General features: G+C 41.8%; 1 protein-coding gene across 2 annotated transcripts in view; it reads left to right on the forward strand.

The window, feature by feature from the left end:
- The window catches only part of crybg1a (crystallin beta-gamma domain containing 1a), a 63,132-nt gene that overhangs the window by 7,407 nt on the left and 33,715 nt on the right, over nt 1-22,010 (forward strand). For both annotated transcript variants that reach the window (XR_013078152.1, XM_076748680.1), the window contains exon 2: nt 16,090-16,231. Coding sequence is in view for 1 of the 2 variants with exons in the window: in XM_076748680.1 (XP_076604795.1) it covers nt 16,090-16,231 (142 nt within the window). In the remaining variant the exon portion in view is untranslated. The remainder of the gene's footprint in view (nt 1-16,089; nt 16,232-22,010) is intronic.

Consider the following 22,010-nt stretch of genomic DNA (forward strand, 5'->3'; position numbering starts at 1 on the left):
CTCCCGGTGGGGCATGCCTGGAACACCTCCCTAGGGAGGCGTCCAGGGGGCATCCGGTAGAGATGCCCAAGCCACCTCAGCTGACTCCTCTCGATGTGGAGGAGCAGCGACTCTACTCTGAGCTCCCCCCGGGTGACAGAGCTCCTCACCCTATCTCTAAGGGAGTGCCCCGCCACCCTGCGGAGGAAACTCATTTCAGCCGCTTGTATCCGGGACCTCGTTCTTTCGGTCATGACCCAAAGTTCATGACCATAGGTGAGGGTAGGAACGTAGATTGACCAGTAAATCGAGAGCTTCGCCTTTTGGCTCAGCTCCTTCTTCACCACGACAGACCGATACAGCGACCGCATTACTGCTGCTGCTGCACCGATCCGCCTGTCAATCTCACGCTCCATTCTGTCCATAAAAATAATGAACAGAACTGGTGACAAAGGGCAGCCCTGGCGGAGTCCAACATGCACCGGGAACAGGTCCGACTTACTGCCGGCAATGCAGACCAGGCTCCTGCTCCGGTTGTACAGGGACTGCACAGCCCTCAGCAGAGGGCCTCCAACCCCATACTCCCGGAGCACCTCCCACAGAATGACGCGAGGGACACAGTCGAATGCCTTCTCCAAGTCCACAAAACATATGTGGACTGGTTGGGCAAACTCCCATGAACCCTCAAGCACCCTGTGGAGGGTATAGAGCTGGTCCAGTGTTCCGCGGCCGGGACAAAAACCTCATTGTTCCTCCTGAATCCGAGGTTCGACTATCGGCCGGATTCTCCTCTCCAGTACCCTGGAATAGACTTTCCCAGGGAGGCTGAGGAGTGTGATCCCCCGATAGTTGGAACACACCCTCTGGTCCCCCTTTTTAAACAGAGGGACCACCACCCCAGTCTGCCAGTCCAAAGGCACCATCCCCGACTGCCACGTGATGTTGCAGAGGCGTGTCAACCAGGACAGCCCTGCAACATCCAGTGACTTGAGGTACTCAGGGCGGATCTCGTCCACCCCCGGAGCTTTGCCATCGAGGAGCTTGCAGACTACCTCAGTGACTTCAGCCCGGGTGATGGACGAATCGACTTCCAAGTCCCCAGTCTCTGCTTCCTCTGCAGAAGACATGACAGTGGGATTGAGGAGATCCTCGAAGTATTCCTTCCACTGCCCGACAATATCCCCAGTCGAGGTCAGCAGCTCCCCACCTCCACTGTAAACAGTATTAATGGAGAGCTGCTTCCCCCTCCTGAGGCGCCGAACGGTTTGCCAGAATTTCTTCGAGGCCGACCGGTAGTCCTCCTCCATGGCCTCCCCGAACTCCTCCCAGACCCGAGTTTTTGCTTCTACAATCGCCCGAGCTGCTGCCCGCTTAGCCTGCCGGTACCCGTCAGCTGCCTCAGGAGTCCTACGAGCCAACCAAGCCCGATAGGACTCCTTCTTCAGCTTGACGGCATCCCTTACTTCCGGTGTCCACCACCGGGTTCGGGGATTGCCGCCACGACAGGCACCGGTGACTTTACGGCCACAGCTATGGACGGCTGCATCAACAATGGAAGTGGAGAACATGGTCCATTCGGACTCAATGTCTCCAACCTCCCTCGGAATCTGGTCGAAGCTCTCCCGGAGGTGGGAGTTGAAGACCTCCCTGACAGCGGGTTCCGCCAGACGTTCCCAACAGACCCTCACAGTACGTTTGGGTCTGCCAAGCCTGTCCCGCTTCCTCCCCTGCCAGCGGATCCAACTCACCACCAGGTGGTGATCAGTTGACAGCTCAGCCCCTCTCTTCACCCGAGTGTCCAAGACATACCGCCGAAGGTCAGATGATACGACTACAAAGTCGATCATTGACCTCCGACCTAGGGTATCCTGGTGCCACGTGCACTGATGGACACCCTTATGCACCCTTTACACCCGCCAGTATGAATTTTAACCCGCATTTGGCGGGTTGGCGGGTGTTAATTTAGAACCCTGTTCCTAATAATCAATTGTGATGGGATCTGGGAAAACCAGTCACATGTTGAAATTTTACCTTTTGGAGATTTTTATATCACCTAGAAGGTTATTTCAAACTCTTTTCAAAGCTCTTTTTTATTATTTTTTATATCTGGTTTGTATCAAGTGTTATGATCACTCAAAGTCAGCTAATCAGTAGGATTTTTTGGAGCACAATTTTGAGAAAAACAGGTTCAAAGACAAGGATTCTAATTCAGAACACGACCAGCTCCCTCAAACTCTCTCCGTCTCTGAAGCTTTGACATCTCTCTCCGTGTATCTCGTAGCATCTGACTGAGGTTTCAAAATAATGTTTTGATGATTAGGGTGACCTGACGTCCTGCTTTGTGCGGGTCAGTCACGCATTTCCATTACTTTTCCCAGGTTCCACAAATTGCGACATTGTCGCGAATTGTTAGCGACACTGTCAATAATAATTCACGACAACATCACAATTTGCGGGACGTGTGAAAAGTAATGGAAATGTGTGGCTGTCCTGCACAAAGCGGGACATCTGGTCACCTTAACTATGATAGATAAACCGTCTTCTTAGGCTATGTAGACTAACACGTTAAGGGTGGATTTCATGCATGTTTGTGTTTCATTCGTAGGAGATAACAACAAACAGCGTGCCTAATTTAAATAATGTTTTTAACATATTAAACAAGTGAAATATAATGAGATATTTTCAGGAATGGTAGACAAGATGTTGTAAAATAATTATTTAATGAAAACCCAATTTCACCAATATTTTGAATTTCGACCTATTTTCGCATTTTCTTGGAAAAGTGCCGGGGCAACATCTGACGGGTTTTCCCAGATCGCATCACAATTTCACTGTATTCCAAGGGATTTTCATTGATTTTTCCTACATCTATTCCCTGGTTCTCCTTTGCAATCATCATTTTATGGACTGGCCTGGAATGTTCTTGATTCGCCATGATCCTGGTTTTGCCACAGTACTGAAGTTAGACCTTCCAGTACAGGTATATTGTACTAAGAGAACAGGGAAAGTTCATGTCGTTCAAAGTCACTAATAATACTGAGGCATTAGAAAAAGTTCAGGATTTGTGTTTATGAGCAGAATTCAATAATTAATAATAACGAACAGTTTCACAACGTGTTCCCAAGCCCATGTAGTAATATCCTTTATATAGTCATTTTTAACAAAGAGGTGAACTTTGCCCCCATCCTTGCCTGTGAACGACTGAACCTTTCGATGATACCCCAAAGGTCAGATGATATGACTACAAAGTCGATCATTGACCTCCGGCCTAGGGTGTCCTGGTGCCACGTGCACTGATGGACATCCTTATGCTTGAACATGGTGTTCGTTATGGACAAAGTGTGACTAGCACAGAAATTCAATAACAGAACACCGCTCGGGTTCAGATCGGGGAGGCCGTTCCTCCCAATCACAACCCTCCAGGTATCACTGTCACTACCCATGTCAGCATTGAAGTTCCCCAGCAGAACAATGGAGTCCCCAATTTCCAGTACGCCTCCTAGGGACTCCAAGAAGGCCGGGTACTCTACACTGCTGTTCGGCCCGTAGGCCGAAACAACAGTAAGAGGCCTATCCCCGACCCAAAGCGCAGGGAAGCGACCCTCTCACTCAGCGGGGAGAACTCCAACACATGACGGCTGAGCTGGGGGGCTATAAACAAGCCCACACCAGCTCGCCGCCTCTCACCGTGGGCAACTCCAGAGTTGAAGAGAGTCCAGCCAAGGAGTTGGGTTCCAGAGCCCGGACTGCGCGCGGATGTGAGCCCGACTATCTCTAGTCGGTACCGCTCAACCTTCCGCACTAGCTCTGGCTCTTTCCCCCCCAGCGAGGTGACATTCCATGTCCCCATGGCCAGAGTCGTCGTCCAGGGTTTGGGTCGTCGGGGCCCCCGCCCACAACTGCCACGTCGCTCCTTCGGGCTGCACCCGGCCACCAGGTGCTCGCCTGCGAGCCCCAACCCCAGGCCTGGCTCCAGGGTGGGGCCCCGGTGGCGCCAATCCGGGTGACGTAAGCTTCCTTGTTGTTTTTTCTTTCATAGGGGCTTTTGAACCGCTCTTAGTCTGACCCGTCACCTAGAACCTGTTTGCCTTGGGAGACCCTACCCGGGGCATTAAGCCCCAGACAACATAGCCTCTAGGATCATTCGGGTACTCAAACTCCTCCACCACCGTAAGGTGTCGGTTCAAGGAGGAGCCTATTCCATTATTTACAGTATTGTGTTTCTGGAGCCATTGTTGTTTAAATACCTGACCTCTGTTGACTTTGTAAGATGCTGAGTTTGTTTAATTCATTTGACTAAGTCATTCAAATCATGCACAGTATCAATAGCTGCTTACCATTGTTCTGTAGAATTGATTAATTTCATCAGAACCTTTCATTATAACTTCAGTTTTAAGGCAAGTTTAATCCAGAAGTTAAATAGTGCTATCTTGTATGCACATGTGTGCATATATGTTTTTGGGTATTGCATAGATGTCAATTTCTCTTTGGATAACTGACTATTAACACCTAACCCTAACCTAACCATTGTTGCTTTTTGTACTGCAATAGAATCCCAAACAAATTTAAATCAAGGTGAGGAAGGAAAAACAACAAATACTCAGGGTAAGTCAGCTGTTTACACTAAGATATATAAAATAAAAATTCTAAGTTTTGATTTACCAAGTCAAAATTATGAGAATTAGTTAAAATTCTTAGATATTGTCTATAAATAATAATATACATTATCTTCATTATTTTGACGTACCATTAGCATTATCACATAGCAGTATTAGGACAGATGGGAGGATAGGATGGAATAAACTAGCATATTTTACTGTTCAGATATTTGTTTATTAAGTAGGTATTTGCCTTTCGATTTTGGGATTTCGATACTCTATTTTTTTCTAAAAGTAGGCTAACAAAAAGGGTGCACTGAAAAATACATTTTGTTAGCACGTTTTTCTACTACATAAATCTTATGAACCTCAAATCTCAAATTTGTTGGAGCTACTATACTGTTTTGTGCTTCTGCCTCTCTTCTGTATCGGATTCAAAGTCTATTGTCATGAGCATTCATGTAGGTCTATAATTTATGTTTTTTTAAAAAATAGTAATAATTTTGGGCTGTGGACCATGCTTGACTGCATCTACCTGTCAATCTTGTCCTGGAAATTTTCAGTGTCCCAGACAAGTGGGAGAAATTCCAGTCAAATATTATCTGTAATTATGGACCCTACCCTCCCATGTTTTTGTGTCTAATTGACTAACAGAGACAACAGTTTTTGAAGTTTTTCCAGTATTTACTGAGTATTTGCTGCAGCCGGCAGCCACAAAACAGGCTGCAATGTAAATCCTCTGGGTGTTTGCGCACTGTAAATGTATGTCCATTAAATGTGCTTGTTTTTGCCTCTGGCAGGCTCAGATTGATACTCAACTTGTCTGACAATATTATGGAAAGGTTCTCTACAGAGAAAAAAAATATACGTTTTCTCGATATGACTATAAAAATATGGCTCAGTGCTGTTGTGGGACTGTGACACTATCTACCCTGACATTACATGGTCCTTGTTGAAAATTATATTGCTTGTGTTTGAACAGCAGAGGGTGCAATCATAGTTGTCAAGAAGACTCCTGTCATCCTTTGCTTGCAAGCCAAGCACTGCTAAAAATATACCCAACAAGAAAATTACAGATGAATCTTCTGATAACGAAAAAGAGATTGAGGATGCTCCACTGACTTTTAGAACTGATGCGTGGCAGCATTTTGGTTTTCCCATTTCAAGAACTGACACTGCCGAAAAGGAAACTCACAAATGCAGAACATTTTGCATACACTACAGGACGGCTGTCAACTACAGTATGGCATACACATCAAACATGAAAAGCCATTTGGCACAAAGCTTATATAAAGCTTGGTCAAGTGAGGCATGTTGACAATTTTTGCACATGCGTAAGTCATGGTTGGCTACTTTTATTTTGTGAAAGAAGGAAAGCAGAAACACTTTAAGTTAAAAAATAATTTTATGTGAATAAAAAATATTGGGCCAGTGCACTGTGCACTGTCTGTGTGTATGCAAATTAACTCTCAACTGACGTGTAACCGGTCAAAAATATTCTTGGTCCATTGACATCCCTAATTGTAACATTATCATCCACATGCTTGTGGTAGTATCACAACAGTCTGTTTAGGTGACTGTAACAATGATCTCCTGTATACATTTTATTACTTCCACTGCATTTTGCTTACAGCAGGGTGGAGGGCACATGCAGCTGGCTTTAGTTTTTCACTAGAAGCATCATCTGCACTCTTAAGTTGAGGAAAACACTTGAAAGTATTCACAAACATGCTGGCTTCATTCCCATTGCATGCCATCATACCAGTTATTGGTCCAAGAGGAAGTGTAGTGGCTGCAACATACTGGTTATTGCAGACCCACCCAGCATCTGGCAAACACTTGGCCTGTACCAGCTGTTCCAGACACTCCCTAGTGCACAGTCACTCTAACAAACAGCTGTTTTCAATTCATTTTATGAAGCAACATTACAGTCTATTTATGTCTTGTCATTAGCACTTCAGGTTGTTGTATGGATTTGTTTTACACATATATCACTGCCTGACAAAACATCAGGCTTTCACAGCCCTAAAGGAAACTGCTGTGTTGTTTCAGGATGAAAAGAGAAAATTCAACTCATTGCAGCCTCCGCTTTTTGCTGCATTGTACTTCAGCTTAGCGGGGACCTTCAAGCTTTCTGTTGGGCAACTTGACCAAGAAACAAGCTCTTAAAGCAGGCAGTAGTCCATGGTATGATCAATGGATCAGTGTGGTGTTAATCTCTGGGTTGGCTGAGAAACTGCAGGGGTTTAAGTTCATGAAGGTTTGGTGGTAGTTTGTGCATTTTCCATGAATTAAGTAGAGTTGCTAGGTTCCTCCGCTTTGTGGACAACAACAATAGCTTTTTTTACTTTTAGGACAACACTTTAGTACAAAGCACAGTAGTATGTTTACATTACAGCGGTCAGGGGCCTCATTTTTAAAACATTGCATAGAATCCATACTAAAAGTGTGCGTACGCCCAAAAGCTGAAAATGGCGTACGCCAAAAAATATTCGGATTTATAAAGCCGTGCGTACTCACACCAGCACGCAGTTTTCCCTTTATAAATCACACTCCACCTGGAAGATTGCGCCGGTGGATTCACCTCACATCCCGCCCCTGACACACCCACATTTTACCATGAATGGTCAATGCAAAGTACCTCATGAATGTCTTTGCGTATAAATATGCCTGCTGATCAATGGCATTTTATGTTCGATCATGGCAGAGAAAAGAAAAAGAAATTTTACGGAGACTGAAATCGAGGTGCTTGTGGGTGATGTGGAGGCCAGAAAGGATATTTTGTTTGGTGGTCACAGTAGTGGCGTCACAAATATAATTAAAAAAAAATGAGTGGCAGCACGTCGTCACATTGTGTGTGTGCCACATTGAAGTGCACCTCCTCTGCGCTCTGCGGGTTGGTGAAGGGGGTGAGGAGCCAGCGCTTTAGGGGGTAGCCACTGTCACCTGCAAGGTATAACAGAAGAGTAATTATAAATCAGGCTTTAATGGTTGGAATCTATACAATGGTGTTTATGTACTTACCCAGGAGCCAGCCATCACGCGCAGCGCCTGCCTGCAGTCTGCTCCCTACACGACTGTACGTCAGGATGAATGAGTCATGTGTTGACCCAGGCCACCATGCCACTACATTCGTCAAGATCATGTCCGAGGTACAAATAATTTGTACATTGAGTGAATGCACATTTTTTCGGTTCACATAAGCAAATTCATTTTCACTCGGAGCCCTTATAGCAATGTGAGTGCAGTCAATTGCGCCGTAACATTTGGGAAACCGGACATTGGTGCAAATTGCCTTTTAATGTTGGCCTGTTCACCCACAGTGTAAGGAAACCTGATGTATCGACTGGTCATTTTTATAATGCCATCCAAAACGGCTGGCATTATGGCGCTGAGGGATGGCTGCGATATCCCAGACCTAAGGACATAATTTAACTGAATTATATCATACCCAAAAGGGGCTTTAGACAGACAATGTAACATTAAATAATATTAATCATATCAAACACTTACCTGTCGGCTAATTCCCACTGAAAGGAGCCAGTCGCCAGAAACCCCAGAGTGGTCAGCACCTGGATATGCACCGGCATGGTGCGGTTCCGGCGGGTGGGTCTATCTAACACTGGGCCCAGTTCAGCACGTAGATCCAAGAGCACCGCTCTAGGGAATCTAAATCGGCTTATTAGCCAGTCATCATGATGGGCCAGGAAATCTCCGTGGTCCCTAAAACTTCTCTCCATCCTGATCCTACCATTTGCGTGATCTTCCAGCAGTGCCAGTGCATCCATTGTGCAGCATTACGCACGAGTGTCACCGCACTATTTATATGCTTACTCAGCAAATTGAATGATTGTGACACACCTTGTCACAATTAATACTAATCCATCAGTGCCATCCACCACTCATCATTTGAAGATGGAAGTACGATATATGAACATTGTACATAAAGTAGTAGGCCTAACGGCTCACTAAAGGAACACATCTATAACACTGCAGACTTGGGTGTTTATGATTACGCGGGTCTATAAGTCTGATATGTGATGGCATTAAATGTATGAGATCAATCGGGCTTCACCACCTCACCATCTGCACCGCCAGCTCCCCCTGTCTCCAAAATGTTCGTACGCAAGCATCAAAGTTGGCGTACCGGTGCGCACATTCTCACGCTAAGTTTATTTTTATAAATCACAACCTTTGCATAGGAAGTTGCGTACGCAACTTTCAAGCCCCGTTTTGTGCGTAAGCAAGTTTTATAAATGAGGCCCCAGGTCATTACAGATCAAAATATACGTGTGTTTTTTCACCCTTTCGAATGTCATTAATGTTGTAAATCAGTGAGCAAGACTGATTTGTGGCAAGATTGGATTTTTCTAAAATGTTTGCATTAATTTGATGTATTACAGTACCTTGATTAAGGATCAGTCAAAAACAGACTTTCCTGTCTAAGTATTTTATCCATAAACAAATTCCCAATTGGTTGTCAGAAAAAATACTATATTACAATATATTGATGTGGCAATATGCCATGACATGTACAGTACCATGATAGAAGATTTTGTCCACTCATCTGGTCACTTATATACAGTGCCTTGCAAAAGTATTTTTTGTCATGGATCTGCACAAAATAGTCTTAAGTTGGTGAAGTGAAATGAGAAAAATATATATAAAAAATTAATTTTAAAAAATAAAAAAATAAAAATTGGCATGTACATATGTATTCACCCCCTTTGCTATGAAGCCCCTAAAAATTTCTGGTGCAACCAATTACCTTCAGAAGTCACATAATTAGTGAAATGAAGTCCACCTGTGTGCAATCTAAGTGTCACATGACCTGTCAGTATAAACACACCTTCTCTGAAAGGACCCACAGGCTGCAAAACCACTAAACAAGAGGCATCACACCATGAAGACCAAGTAGCTCTCCAAACAAGTCAAGGACAAAGTTGTTGAGAAGTCAGGGTGGGGTTATAAAAAAAAATAGCCAAATCTTTAATGATCCCCAGAGCACTGTTAAATCCATCATCTTCAAATGGAAAGAACATGGTACCACAACAAACCTGCCAAGAGAGGGCCGCCCACCAAAACTCACAGACCAGGCAAGGAGGGCATTAATCAAAGAGGCAGCACAGAGACCAAAGATAACCCTGAAGGAGTTGCAGAAGTCCACAGCAGAGAGTGAATTATCTGTCCATAGGACCACAATAAGCCGTACACTCCATAGAGCTGGGCTTTATGGAAGAGTGGCCAGAAAAAGCCATTACTTAGTGTTAAAAATAAGAAGGCACGTTTTGAGTTTGCCAAAAGGCATATGGGCAACTCCCCAAATGTATGGAGGAAGGTGCTCTGGTCAGATGAGACTAAAATTGAACTTTTCTGCCACCAAGGAAAACGCTATGTCTGGTGCAAACCCAACACATCCCATCACCCCAAGAACACCATCCCCACAGTGAAACATGGTGGTGGCAGCATCATGCTGTGGGGATGTTTTTCAGCAGCAGGGACTGGGAAACTGGTCCAAGTCGAGGGAAAGATGGATAGTGCTAAATACAGGGATATTCTTGAGCAAAACCTGTTACAGTCTGCCTGTGATTTGAGACTGGGATGGAGGTTCACCTTCCAGCAGGACAATGACCCAAAGCATACTGCTAAAGCAACACTTCAGTTGTTCAAGGCAGAGGTGTCAAACTCAAGTACACAGCGGGCCAAAATTTAAAAAATTGTTCCACGTCGAGGGCTGGACTGGTTCAATGTTTATTGAAAACTGATTGAAATGACCTTTTTGCACATATTGAACTTGGAACTAACACGGTCTATAAGTTACTGCCTATAAAACAACATTAATCATTAATAAATGAAAAACCAGTTGCATTCATTTCTTATGGCTTTATCTGCAGCTTTCCATAGTAATTTCAAATGAAAACATTTTCCCAAAGGCCAACAACAGCCAAAAAATAATTTCCTTCAAACAAAAACCAAACATGTCCAGAGAGTGCAAGAAGTCAACATATATTAAACCTGAGTGTGTTGCTTTCTGATGTGCGCTAGTCTAAGCCAGATACTTGAACCTGGACAACAACAACATTAAACATTAAATACAAGAAAAATCAGTTGCATTCATTTCTTCTGGCTCTTTATGCAGCTTTTCCAGACTAATTTACCTGTCATGATGTTTCGTTTCCTAGTGTCTTCTTACGTTATATTCTTTCATGAAAGCCACACTGTCTCCGCACAGAAGACAAACAGCTTTGTCCTTCATATCCACGAACACATACTCTGCCTCCCACCTGCCTTGAAAACCCCTGTTCTCAAAGTCCACCTTCAGTTTAGCCATTTTTCGGGGAGAGGGTAGCTGAAAGTTGACCACAGGTAACAAGCTCCATCAGGCTGCTGATGAACGAGTGGGGCAGGGACTGGCGCTCGCAGGCCTTTGATTGGCGTGCCAACGCACTGGCAGTGCATTGTGGGGCTTGTAGTACGAGTGGTGTGTGCAATATATCGGCGGGCCAGCTCTAATAATAATTAGATATTATCATGCGGGCCAAAGATAGTTCCATCGCGGGCCAAAACCCGCGGGCCTTGAGTTGATGTGGTTTAAGGGGAAACATTTAAATGTGTTGGAATGGCCTTGTCAAAGTCCAGACCTCAATCCAATTGAGAATCTGTGGTCAGACTTGAAGATTGCTGTTCACAAGTGAAAACCATCCGACATGAAGGAGCTGGACCAGTTTTGCCTTGAGGAATGGGCAAAAATCTCAGTGGCAAGATGTAGCAAGCTCATAGAGACTTGTCCAAAGCGACTTGCAGCTGTAATTGCTGTCAAAGGTGGCTCTACAAAGTACTGACTTTAGGGGTGTGAATAGTTATGCATGCTGAAGTATATATATGTATGACTGACTGGAGTGGAGCTCAGGGGTTTGGGCTACTGACTGCCACACGGGAGAGTGGGGGTTTGAATCCCGCTCAGGACAGTCTCTGATGAGAGCAACAATAACAGATAAAGCCGGACCAGACATCGCCTGGTCCAACGCGGACCTTGTTGGACCAGGACACCCTAATAAGAAGTTGGCTACTGGTACATGACATACATGGGGCAGGATAGAGAACAAAGAGGAGGATGTTCTTCCCGGAAAGAACATCTGAGGTCTCTATATGTATGTGTGCGCACATGTACATACATACATACACACACACACACACACACACACACACACACACATATATATGTAGTAACATTTTGACCCGAGCTTGGTGTTTTTCTTTCTATATATTTGCCAAATCATTATTTGATCTGTGACATAACCCTGTTTTCTTGAGACTACAATATTACTCTTCTATTTTCTTCTCACTGGAAATCAAAGTTTGTTGTGTCAAGATGATGAACTAAAACATCAGCAATAAGTACAGGTGTGAATGATGGAGCTGACTGCTAACTGCATTGCTGGCTTTAAAGGTTGAATAATATCAATAATATATGAAATATGTGTATTTATATTTAGGTTTATTGAAAAGCTGACTTTAAATTGAATTGCTGGCTTTGATTTGTATGGAGAAGCAGCTGAAGGAGTATGATTAGTTGGAAAAGTGGGAAAGAACTTATTTATTTATTTATTCAGCTGAAAAGTTGAGTAAATCACATCATGTATGGAAGATGTGGAACATGAAAAGGATTGAATTTTGAGGTTTCTGTCTTAAAGTATGAATGAGCAGATAAAAGTTGAAAAGGGTATGAATACCTGGAAAAGTAGGAAAAAGGTGAAGGATGCAAAACGGTGTAAGATAAGATAAAATATCTTACACCTTATTAATCCCACGCTGGGGAAATTTAGTCGTTACAGCAAGCAAGTTACAAAAAGCAAGCAAAGACTGGGAGATTAGCTGCATTGCTTGACTGATGGCTAGGAGTTAAACTGCATAGCTAGCTTAACTTTGTACCTAGAGACATCGGAAGTAGTATGAGTAATGGCTAGGAGCTAAACTGCGTTGCTGGTTTAAGTCAATATGAGGAAGCAGAGGGGTACGAAGGGTTAGAAAAGTGGAAAAGAATGGAGTTTAAACATTCAATGAGACCAATGTGTGAAAGATGTGGAATATAGTAAGGTTTCAGTGGAGTTTCTGGCTTAAAGTATGAATCAGTAGCTAAAGTTGAAAAGAGTATGAAGAGTTGGAAAAGTGGGAAAGAGATGAAGGTTGAAAACCTGTAAATTAGGAGAGGCATTGCTTCACTAATGGCTGGGAGCATGAAGGAGTATGAAGAATTGGAAAACTGGGAAAAGGACAATTGTTGGCAGTATTTTATGTTGAGGGACAATCAAGAGAAACTGTGACTGTTAAGCCTCATTTGAAGCCAATTAAAAGGCCTGAGTAGTAGCTTGGATGTGGAAAACTGTTTTTCTACATTGCTTTTTGTATATTCTCACAGAGCCAGACCAAGTGTTATCTCCACACTTCATTTTGTCTGTTGCTGCCAAATGCAAATTTACTCGAAAGACATGCCCCATGGTACCCTGACTGTTGTACTTACATATTGCACTTTGGGCTTTCTGCCAAAGTATATTATGTTGTTTTGTGTGCCTGTTGCTGCTGTATGTAAATATACTTGATAGACATGCCCTGTGTTCCAACTCTGAGAACGAATCACATTACATTTACTAATTAACCTACATTATGGCCCCCGTTCGACATGACTGTGTGTGTGTGTGTGTGTGTGTGTGTGTGTGAGAGAGAGTGAGAGACACGAAATGAAACATAGCAGCATATTTTTTTCTGTGTATGCAGTTTATGTGCTGTCAAAAAATGCTTAAGAGGATAGGCAAACCCTGATTTTTTAAAGTTGCATCCACATGATGGGACTTTACATTAATTCTGCGATTTACAGTTGATTATGTTTTATTATCACATTCTGCAATTTCTGCAATTTTGCATTGTGGAAATCATAGGACCCTATGTTTGCTTCTGTCATTACATGTCAGCACAAATTTTCCTACTTTTTGAAAATTATGTATGTTGTGTGAATTTTGGGAGGGAGAGCAAGTTCAAGAGAATGAATGAGAATCTTCACAGACAAGTTTACCAGAGGATTTTTCGACAGTTTTGCAGCTCCTTGTCTCCCCTCTGAACATTCACACTGAAGTAAAATTGCATGAAACTAAAACTGCAATTGTGTCGCAAGTAATAACATTAGGAAAAATTGGAATTTAAGTAAGTCCCAAGTGTGGTGAATGTATGAAAATTTGAATGAAGTTTCTTTGTGAAACTGTGAATAAATGGGAACAGGATGAAGTGGGTTCCAAGGGTTTTCTGATTGGCTTCCATTGTAACAAAGTTCAACTTTGTAACTTTAAAGAAAGTTGAATATTTTGAAAGGTTTTACTGGAATTTAAAAATTGAATAGCAAAAATGTTTGAAAGATGTGGAGGTTAGGAAAATGTGTGAATTTTGAACATTCTGTCCATCATTTAAAATGTCAAAAATTTCCAGGAAAATGTTAAATATATCAGAAAATATAAAAGATATGAATGAGAAAAGTAATATCACTTTAATTTCATTTTAAAGTTCAGGTGCTTACCAGGCAGTGTAGCAGGATCATGTGCAAACCATTTGTAAATCAAAGAATTGGGAGGTTGTCTTTCATATTGCACCCAGAACCTATGTGAAACAAAAATTTCTTAGTGTCTTGCTACAAAAAAACACTATTTTAAAGATGTATTTATACCTGTTAGGAGTTATTGCATAGCTGGAACTGGCATGCACCTCCTTCAAAATATTGCCACTTGTCAGGGTTACAACAGCTATGGAGATACCATGTGCAGTGAATCAGTTCACATATTGAAGGCATGCATATTCCTTGGAGGATGGTGAGAGACATTTCAGGAAAAATAGTAAATCTAGATAGACAGGAGTAAAGAAAAAAAGTAAATTACATCTCTTGTATAATTTCAGCCAACTGACAACTGACTAATTGGCCACGCTGGTCAGTAGAGGTTGGCCCTATTATGCCCTACTCTATGTTTTATATAATGCTTGGCTCAGTGACTGTATGTTAGGTCAATCTGTGTTAAATCACCAATTGTTTTTCCTTGCTTCACCAACAATAAAAAAAACCTTTAACTTATAACAACATACTGTATAACAAAACAAAAAAAATATGTAAATATAGTTGATTATTTATGCACAAGCCCTCTGGATCTACTGTTTTAACTCTATCCTTTCAGAGTTTGAAAGTACAGAGTAAACCAATGTCTGAATACTGTACATTAGAATATTTAACAGAAAATTCATTATTGATTTTTCACCAAAAAAGAAAAAAAAATGCTATCAGATAGTTGGATGTTCATGTACTTGTTTGTCAGTAATTTCCACAGGGAGTACACCCATCAGTCATAGACTGCAGAGCCTGCTTTCAAAATGTTGGCACATTTTAACCAGGTCTACCTCTGCCCCCTTGTGGAGAAATGCCACACGTTGTCTCATGTCCTGGTGATTGAGCAAAGGCCAAGGGAACTACTACAAAATTACTGCCACAGGTGCTAACAATATGCTGTCATATTGTTGTTATGTCTTGACAAACAATATTGGAGTTGATTAATGTTGTTTCTTATGAAGTGAAAGTGACGTGGATATGGTGCAGAATTAATCTCATCAGATCTGGAGGCTGCCATCTTTCGGTGCTTTGTGCAGATGATATCATGATTATGTCACGATAGTATTATTTTGAAGACACAGTATGTCATTGCTTGAAGTGCAAATTTAGTGCATGTAATGTTTAAATTAGGTGGAATGCTGTCTGTCATTCCATCATACACTCCAGATTGGGTGTGATTTGTTTACAGCTAACTAACTTGTAGAAAAGCCACTCCTCCTGAAATAGGTGCACCTCCTCATGCCTCACATGTGTTCTACAATCCTTGAAGGTGCTCTAATTGTTCAGTGTGTGTGGTTTGCCACTGGGGAGTGAATGTTGTCTGTCAAGTGCCATATTGTCTGTGTCCCCTGAGTGTTTTTCCAACTCAATGCAAAGGTAGAATGGAAAATGTTACTGCAGTTAAGAACAATCAGAGGTGCCAGTACACATAAGAACAATAACATATGCGACACTGGATGGAAGCAGGTTTGTGTTTGAGGTTTTTTATTTGTATATTATTGTTAATGAGGGACATTATGTGCACACAAACTGGGGACAAGTTCATGATCCTATAGGTAACATTTTGAACGAGACCAAGACAGCACCATATATTCAAAATTGTGCACTCATGCACTATTTTACACTCATGGACATATAAATGAAAAAATAAGATATTCTTCTCTCATCATTGTACTCTTAAATTTGTTATTGAAAAACAGTACACATTCAAAAAGACACCTATCAAAACTGTCATACATTGTAGCAAAGCTTCATGACAAGGAGTTTGATGAATAAATAATACTGTAAAAATATGAGCACTCTATATTGTGAGGGGAAGCCAAAGGGCCAATAACATAACATCTCTCTCTGCATTTCCTTCCTCTCGACCAGGAGCTATGACCAGATGAGTGTTTCCACAGAGTGCAGTTTCCAGACTGAATCGGACTGGGACCCTCATTCTGAGTCCACCTCCATGGTTAGCTTTGACATGACACAGCCATACAGCCCTACTTCACCCTCCAAATTCTTCAAGGTTAGTTTTATTAAGTAATTTTAACATTTTCAGTGTTAAACTAAAAACATTGTAGAAGTTAGTAGAAAAATGTGAAAGATTAGTGTGTGTGTGTGTGTGTGTGTGTGTGTGTGTGTCTGCATGTGTTAACATGCATGTGCACATAGCTACTTTCCTTGAAGTCATTACTAATTTCTTGGAAAATGAATTCATTCTGTTTTAATTGTTAACCTAAATAGTTTTTTGTCGTATCATAAAACCCAGTTGAATTTCTGTTGACAGCTAATAAATTTTCGTAAGGCCCATGACTAGCATTACACTTTTGTAAAAGAAATAAAGAGAAATCTGACATAAATTTAAAATGGTAACAACAGTAACAAAAGCAAAACAAATTGAATAACACATACACATGACATACTACATTTTCCTACTTTCGTGTACTTTTTTCTTCTTACCTTGTTCTAAAGAATCTGAATACTTCCTGCACTGCATTTTTGGAGCCGTCGTGATAACCACAGTGTAATACGACCTATTGAGAAGCAAACCGCCAGTGACGGCAAGCAACCGCCACAACCGCATGAACAGACTCCACACAGCAGACATGCTGTCTTAAACATAAGAGGATTCTCTAAATTTATCCGTTATTCCAAAACAGTGTAGATGAAACTATGCCCACTTGGATCGGAGTAGAGTGGCATGTCTTTCACGCAGGAGAGCAGGGTTTAATTCCTGTGTGAAACCACGAGTTAATGTTGATTGTTTTAAGGAAGTAGTTATTTCAAGACAAACCATGATTTCATTAAGCTTTGTTTTGAAAGTCTAACCGGACGTTGCATATGTATTATTGCTTACGACGTAAGTGCGTGTTCTCATACCTGGGTACAGCAAAACCTAACACCGATGTGTTTGAGCTGCGGTTGAGTTAGCTTGTTACTGGGGTGCAGAATCACAAGCTCTACTGTGTCTCACGTTCGGCCCAGTATTACAATAGTACACAGGAGAAAATTGCGTAGCCCGCCTCATTAGCTGTGAACTTCCGACTGGGAACACGGATGTTTTCGTTGAAAACTGGCCCGCTACTTATCATAGTTCAGCAAAGCTGGAGCGTTGCGGCATGTAGTCGTGACAGACTAATGAGGCAGGAGAAGAGAGAGTGCAAGGGATTAATTCAAGCGGGTATTATGATGAAACATTATCCCGCTGTTACCCTTACAAAGTAATTTGCAGGAAAAAACACACACACACACACACACACACACACACACACACACAAAAAACGCGCTTATACCGCATCCCGCGCTGTTGAGCCAACCTAAAACGCATTTAAGGGAAATTCTTAACTGCATCAGCCATATACAGAGCCGGCCCAAGCCTCCATGGGGCCCAAAGCTAATAATATTGATTGTTGATCATTCACACACCACCTATAAACTTACTGCAGCTCTGGCAGTGTGGCAATGTTTACATTATCCTATTGTCAGCGTGACATGTCTTTACACATTTAAGGGGGTGGCCCAGTTAATAGCATAAATAATACCAATGCAATAATAATACAAATAATACCAATGAATGAATGATGTCCAGGGTGCCACATATGATTTTTAATCTCAAAAAGGTAGCACATTCAGGTACAAGAGCTGCCTGGGGTTGATTTACACAACATTCAAAGTGATAAAGCACTGTATTAACTATAAAAGTGTCATCTGGTTTGTTATTTTTGGTTTCAAAAAACTGCAACAGCAATGCGCAAAAATAATTTGTAGTGCAAGAATAACAATAAAGTACAAGAACAAGTAAAATCACTTAGATATATGAAAATAATAGCAAATTCAATTGTACAAAAACAGGAAGAATAAAATCAAATATCAATCAAATACTTCAATAATGATGTAATGAAAGAGTTACCTGAAACAGGGTACCAAAAATGGTTTAAAGTTGAATAATTAGGTCTTAAAACTATGTAAAAGTATGTAACTATGTGCAAAAGCTTTAGTAAAATAAATAAATAAATAAATAAAATCAAAATAAACTACCTTAATCCACACATTTGACTTTTGTTTGTTACTCTGCTCTTCCTCAACACACTTACTCCTTAAAACCTGTGCTTCCTTGCTTTTCTGGAGGTAAAGTCATTTAATGACATCACTGTAAGAAATCTGATGGCCAACTTTGTTGTTAATACTAATCACTGCCAGTCCACTCAGTCTTTCTTGTGCCATGGAAGTAGTTCTTTATTAATTTGAGCTTGGAAAAGCTCCACTCTGCAGATGCAACAGTCACAGGGAGAATGCAGGCTATCCGTAGAGCTACCCAAAGATTTGGGTACAACTCACAGATCTCATTTTGAGAGAGGTAAGTGAGCAGTTTAAATGGGGGTCATCTGCGCTTTAGGGAGTTCTGGAAGGTTCTCCATCTCTGTAGCCAGTGCACTCCCATCAACATTAGACTGTTCTCCAAAGGTGAGTTTGTCTCTGAGAAGTTTACACTGGCCCTCCCTTGTCTGTGCATCAAGTGGGCACAGAGGATCGGGGTGCGAGACAGAACTCTGTAGAGGATGGAGATGGACCTAAGATGAAATACATACATACATACATACATACACAGGCAGTCCTGAGTAGTTTTATGCCCTGGGTGAACCATCCCTTGCCCCCCCCCCCCCCCCCCCCCAAAAAAAAGACTTACCCCAAAACCCCACCAGCACAACAATATATATATATTATTTGTATTATTTTATTATATATAATCTTAAATACAAAAAGGTAACAAGAAAAAACAAGATAAATAAATGAAATACAGTATGTAAACACCAATATAAATTGCACAAATCCTTCATCACATAAACACAAATGAGTAAAATAAAATAAATAAAAAATTGTATTTGACACATGGATAAGCATAGATAATTTGTGTGTGGCTACAGAGGTATCTGACTCCTCATTTTGGCCAGTGGGTGCTCCAGCTCCAAAAAATTTCAGAAGTGCCCCTGAATTTACCCCCCTGAATTGTAAGATACAATATGTAAGTAAGATCACACTTACATCACACATGCATCAGTTACCTAATAAAAATAACCATAATGCACAATTTATTAACATTTGTTAACATCCTATTAACTAAGCATATCACACGACAAATTATTCAGAAAGCTATATCACATGTAACTTACAAAATGTCATGTCAATGTATATTAGAAGTTATCTAAGTTAGCATAGACCCCATTAAAAACTCCACAGTCAGGACATCTGTGTAAACTTGCACTTGTGTTGCAAACACAAACTAGTCAAGGTTGCCTATGGGTGAAATTAGTTGCCTCAATTCTAATAGTTGCTAGTTCAGCAAAACTAAAAACCAAATACAGTCGTCTTCTGTGGCTAAGTAGCAACATATTAGCAAGAGGCTAATAAATAGCCTGTAGGCTATTGTCATTCACTCATAGAAACCTGCATACCTTTATCTCTTGCGCGTTTCTTGTTTGTTGAAGACTCGACATCATTACCTTTTGCATCACCTTTTGCCAACACTGTCTGTCCGAAGCAGGTTGTGTTGTGTGGCCTGGGATCATCAGTCTATCCCTCACCCCCCTCACCCTTGCCTATTCTGACACACACAACCTGTATGACTCTCAGCAGCAAGTTGACATGACAGTAAGGGCGCCCCAGCGCACACTCCACTAACTTGACATGGAAATGAGCGGTAGTCTAGAAAACTGGCGAGTTTTGTTTAGTCTCTCTCTAGTCTCTCTCTCTTTTTTTTTTTTCTTTTTTTGTTTTTTTTTAGGGCGCATAGATTGCGCCGCATAGATTGCGCCCTCGCATAGATTGCACCCTGTGCGGTCACCCACATTGCTCATAGCAAAAAGCGGCCATGCATACATATACACACATATTAATGAGATCTTTTGACTAAATTAATTTCCCTTTAGGTGTAATTGTTATACTTAGAAATTAAATGTATACTGTATGGTGACAGTCTTTCCCTCACCTGATTCATTACCCACAGTTGAGCCTGAGGATGTTAACTGGCACTGGGCTGATTCTGTGCCTCCAAAGTATTTTAACAGTGCTCCTGGGGAAGTTTCACATAACTTATGAGTTGATGTAAAAAATAACATGTTTATTTTACTCACATAAACTACCATGCTCTGCAGCAAACAATTTGTGCAAACAACATATCTCAAACTATAGCTAGCATCCTGATGAGATTTAAGATTTAAGATCCATACTTTATTAATCACCACACAACATGCCATGCATTGGTGAACACAACAACACACACAACATGCACATCATGCTTTTTGGTGAAATTATTCTTCCGTGTTTGACCCATCCTGGTAAGTCCTTCCTCCGCGGGACACCAGAAGCGGCTGTGGGCTGCCTGGGGACCCAGTTCCTTGTTGTCACCATTCGGTCAGGTGGTGATCTTCTTTTTTTGTGGAGGATACCCCAGGTGAACATGCAAACTCCACACACAAAGGCCTCGAGACAAAGGGCACCAAAGGCATGGTGGAGGACACGCCCCACAGCGCCCACAGCGCCCCAGGTGGGAATCAAACCCGGGTCCTTCTAGCTGTGAGGCGACAGTGTTACCACTGTTTCACCGTGCCACTGCTAGCACCGCGCTTGCTAGCAAACAAGGTGGCATTTTAATTAATGTTTGCTATCAAACTTTAGCAAAAACTTTGTTTTGAAACCAAAAAAAAAAAAAAAGCCAAAATATATAAGGCCAACCTCGAGAATCAACTCAAAGTTAAGCTCAGTATTACACAAATACAAACACGTTAGCATGAGTATTAAGCTATTTAACCAGCCAGTTAAAAGAAGATAAATTTTTCGTTTTCAACTAGCTAGCTAATGTACTATCAACGGCTACACAAATCTCTTTGATAAACATTCCATTACGAAGACATGCAAACATACCTTTATCTTGGTGTTTTTTCTCCATTTCCTCTTTCTTTTTCCTGACCCTGAAGGATATGTCCTTTTTTGGGACATTGTTTTGCCTTCAACTACCTGCGCTTTGGATGCGCAGTGCGCACTGCACGGCAGGAGGCACACATTACTGGAGCAGCGGAGCTTTGACATTTAAAGAGAGGCAGTAAGAATCACTAGGCCTACATCAGCAGCAGCACTCTGTTGACATAAAATTGTGTTTTTGTACAATAATATATCTTTGAGCATATAGAAATCATCACTCATACATGCAAAAAATATTTTTTTTTGTTAATCGCTCTTGGTGGCCCCCTAGTGGCTGCAGGGCTCTAAGCAGGTGCTTAGTCCGCTTATGCCCTGGGCCAGCTGTGGCCATATACATATACTGTTTGTATTTCCATAGGAGTAATAGGATCAGTGTTACGATTCCGAGGAATCAGAGTGATAACCGGACCAGAGGAGCGGACAATCAGCCGGAGACAAGGAGTGGAAACAAAGCGGTTTATTGCCGAGGGCACAAGAAACGATAACACAAAATCAGCCTGATAACAAAAAAACAATCGCTACTCCGTGGCGAGTGGGTAGGAAGAAAACCCCTGAATAAGAAACAAAACAAAACACTAAATCAAAACTGTCACAACCAACAACCTCGGGAATAATACGAACACAAAATCAGCCCAACGAAACAAAAACACTCACTACTCCATGGCGAGCGGGTAGGAGAGACTAAACCAGAAGTAGTAGAAGTCAAACAAACTAGCAATACGAGAGATAACAACAAGGAAACAAAACTAGCAGAATACAAGGACTACGACACAGGAACAAGAGCTAGGATAAGTGGCTGGAAAGTCGTGGCAAGAAGCTCAGACAAT

Source organism: Chaetodon auriga, chromosome 14, assembly GCF_051107435.1.
Source record: "Chaetodon auriga isolate fChaAug3 chromosome 14, fChaAug3.hap1, whole genome shotgun sequence".
Classification (NCBI taxonomy): Eukaryota; Metazoa; Chordata; class Actinopteri; order Chaetodontiformes; family Chaetodontidae; genus Chaetodon; species Chaetodon auriga.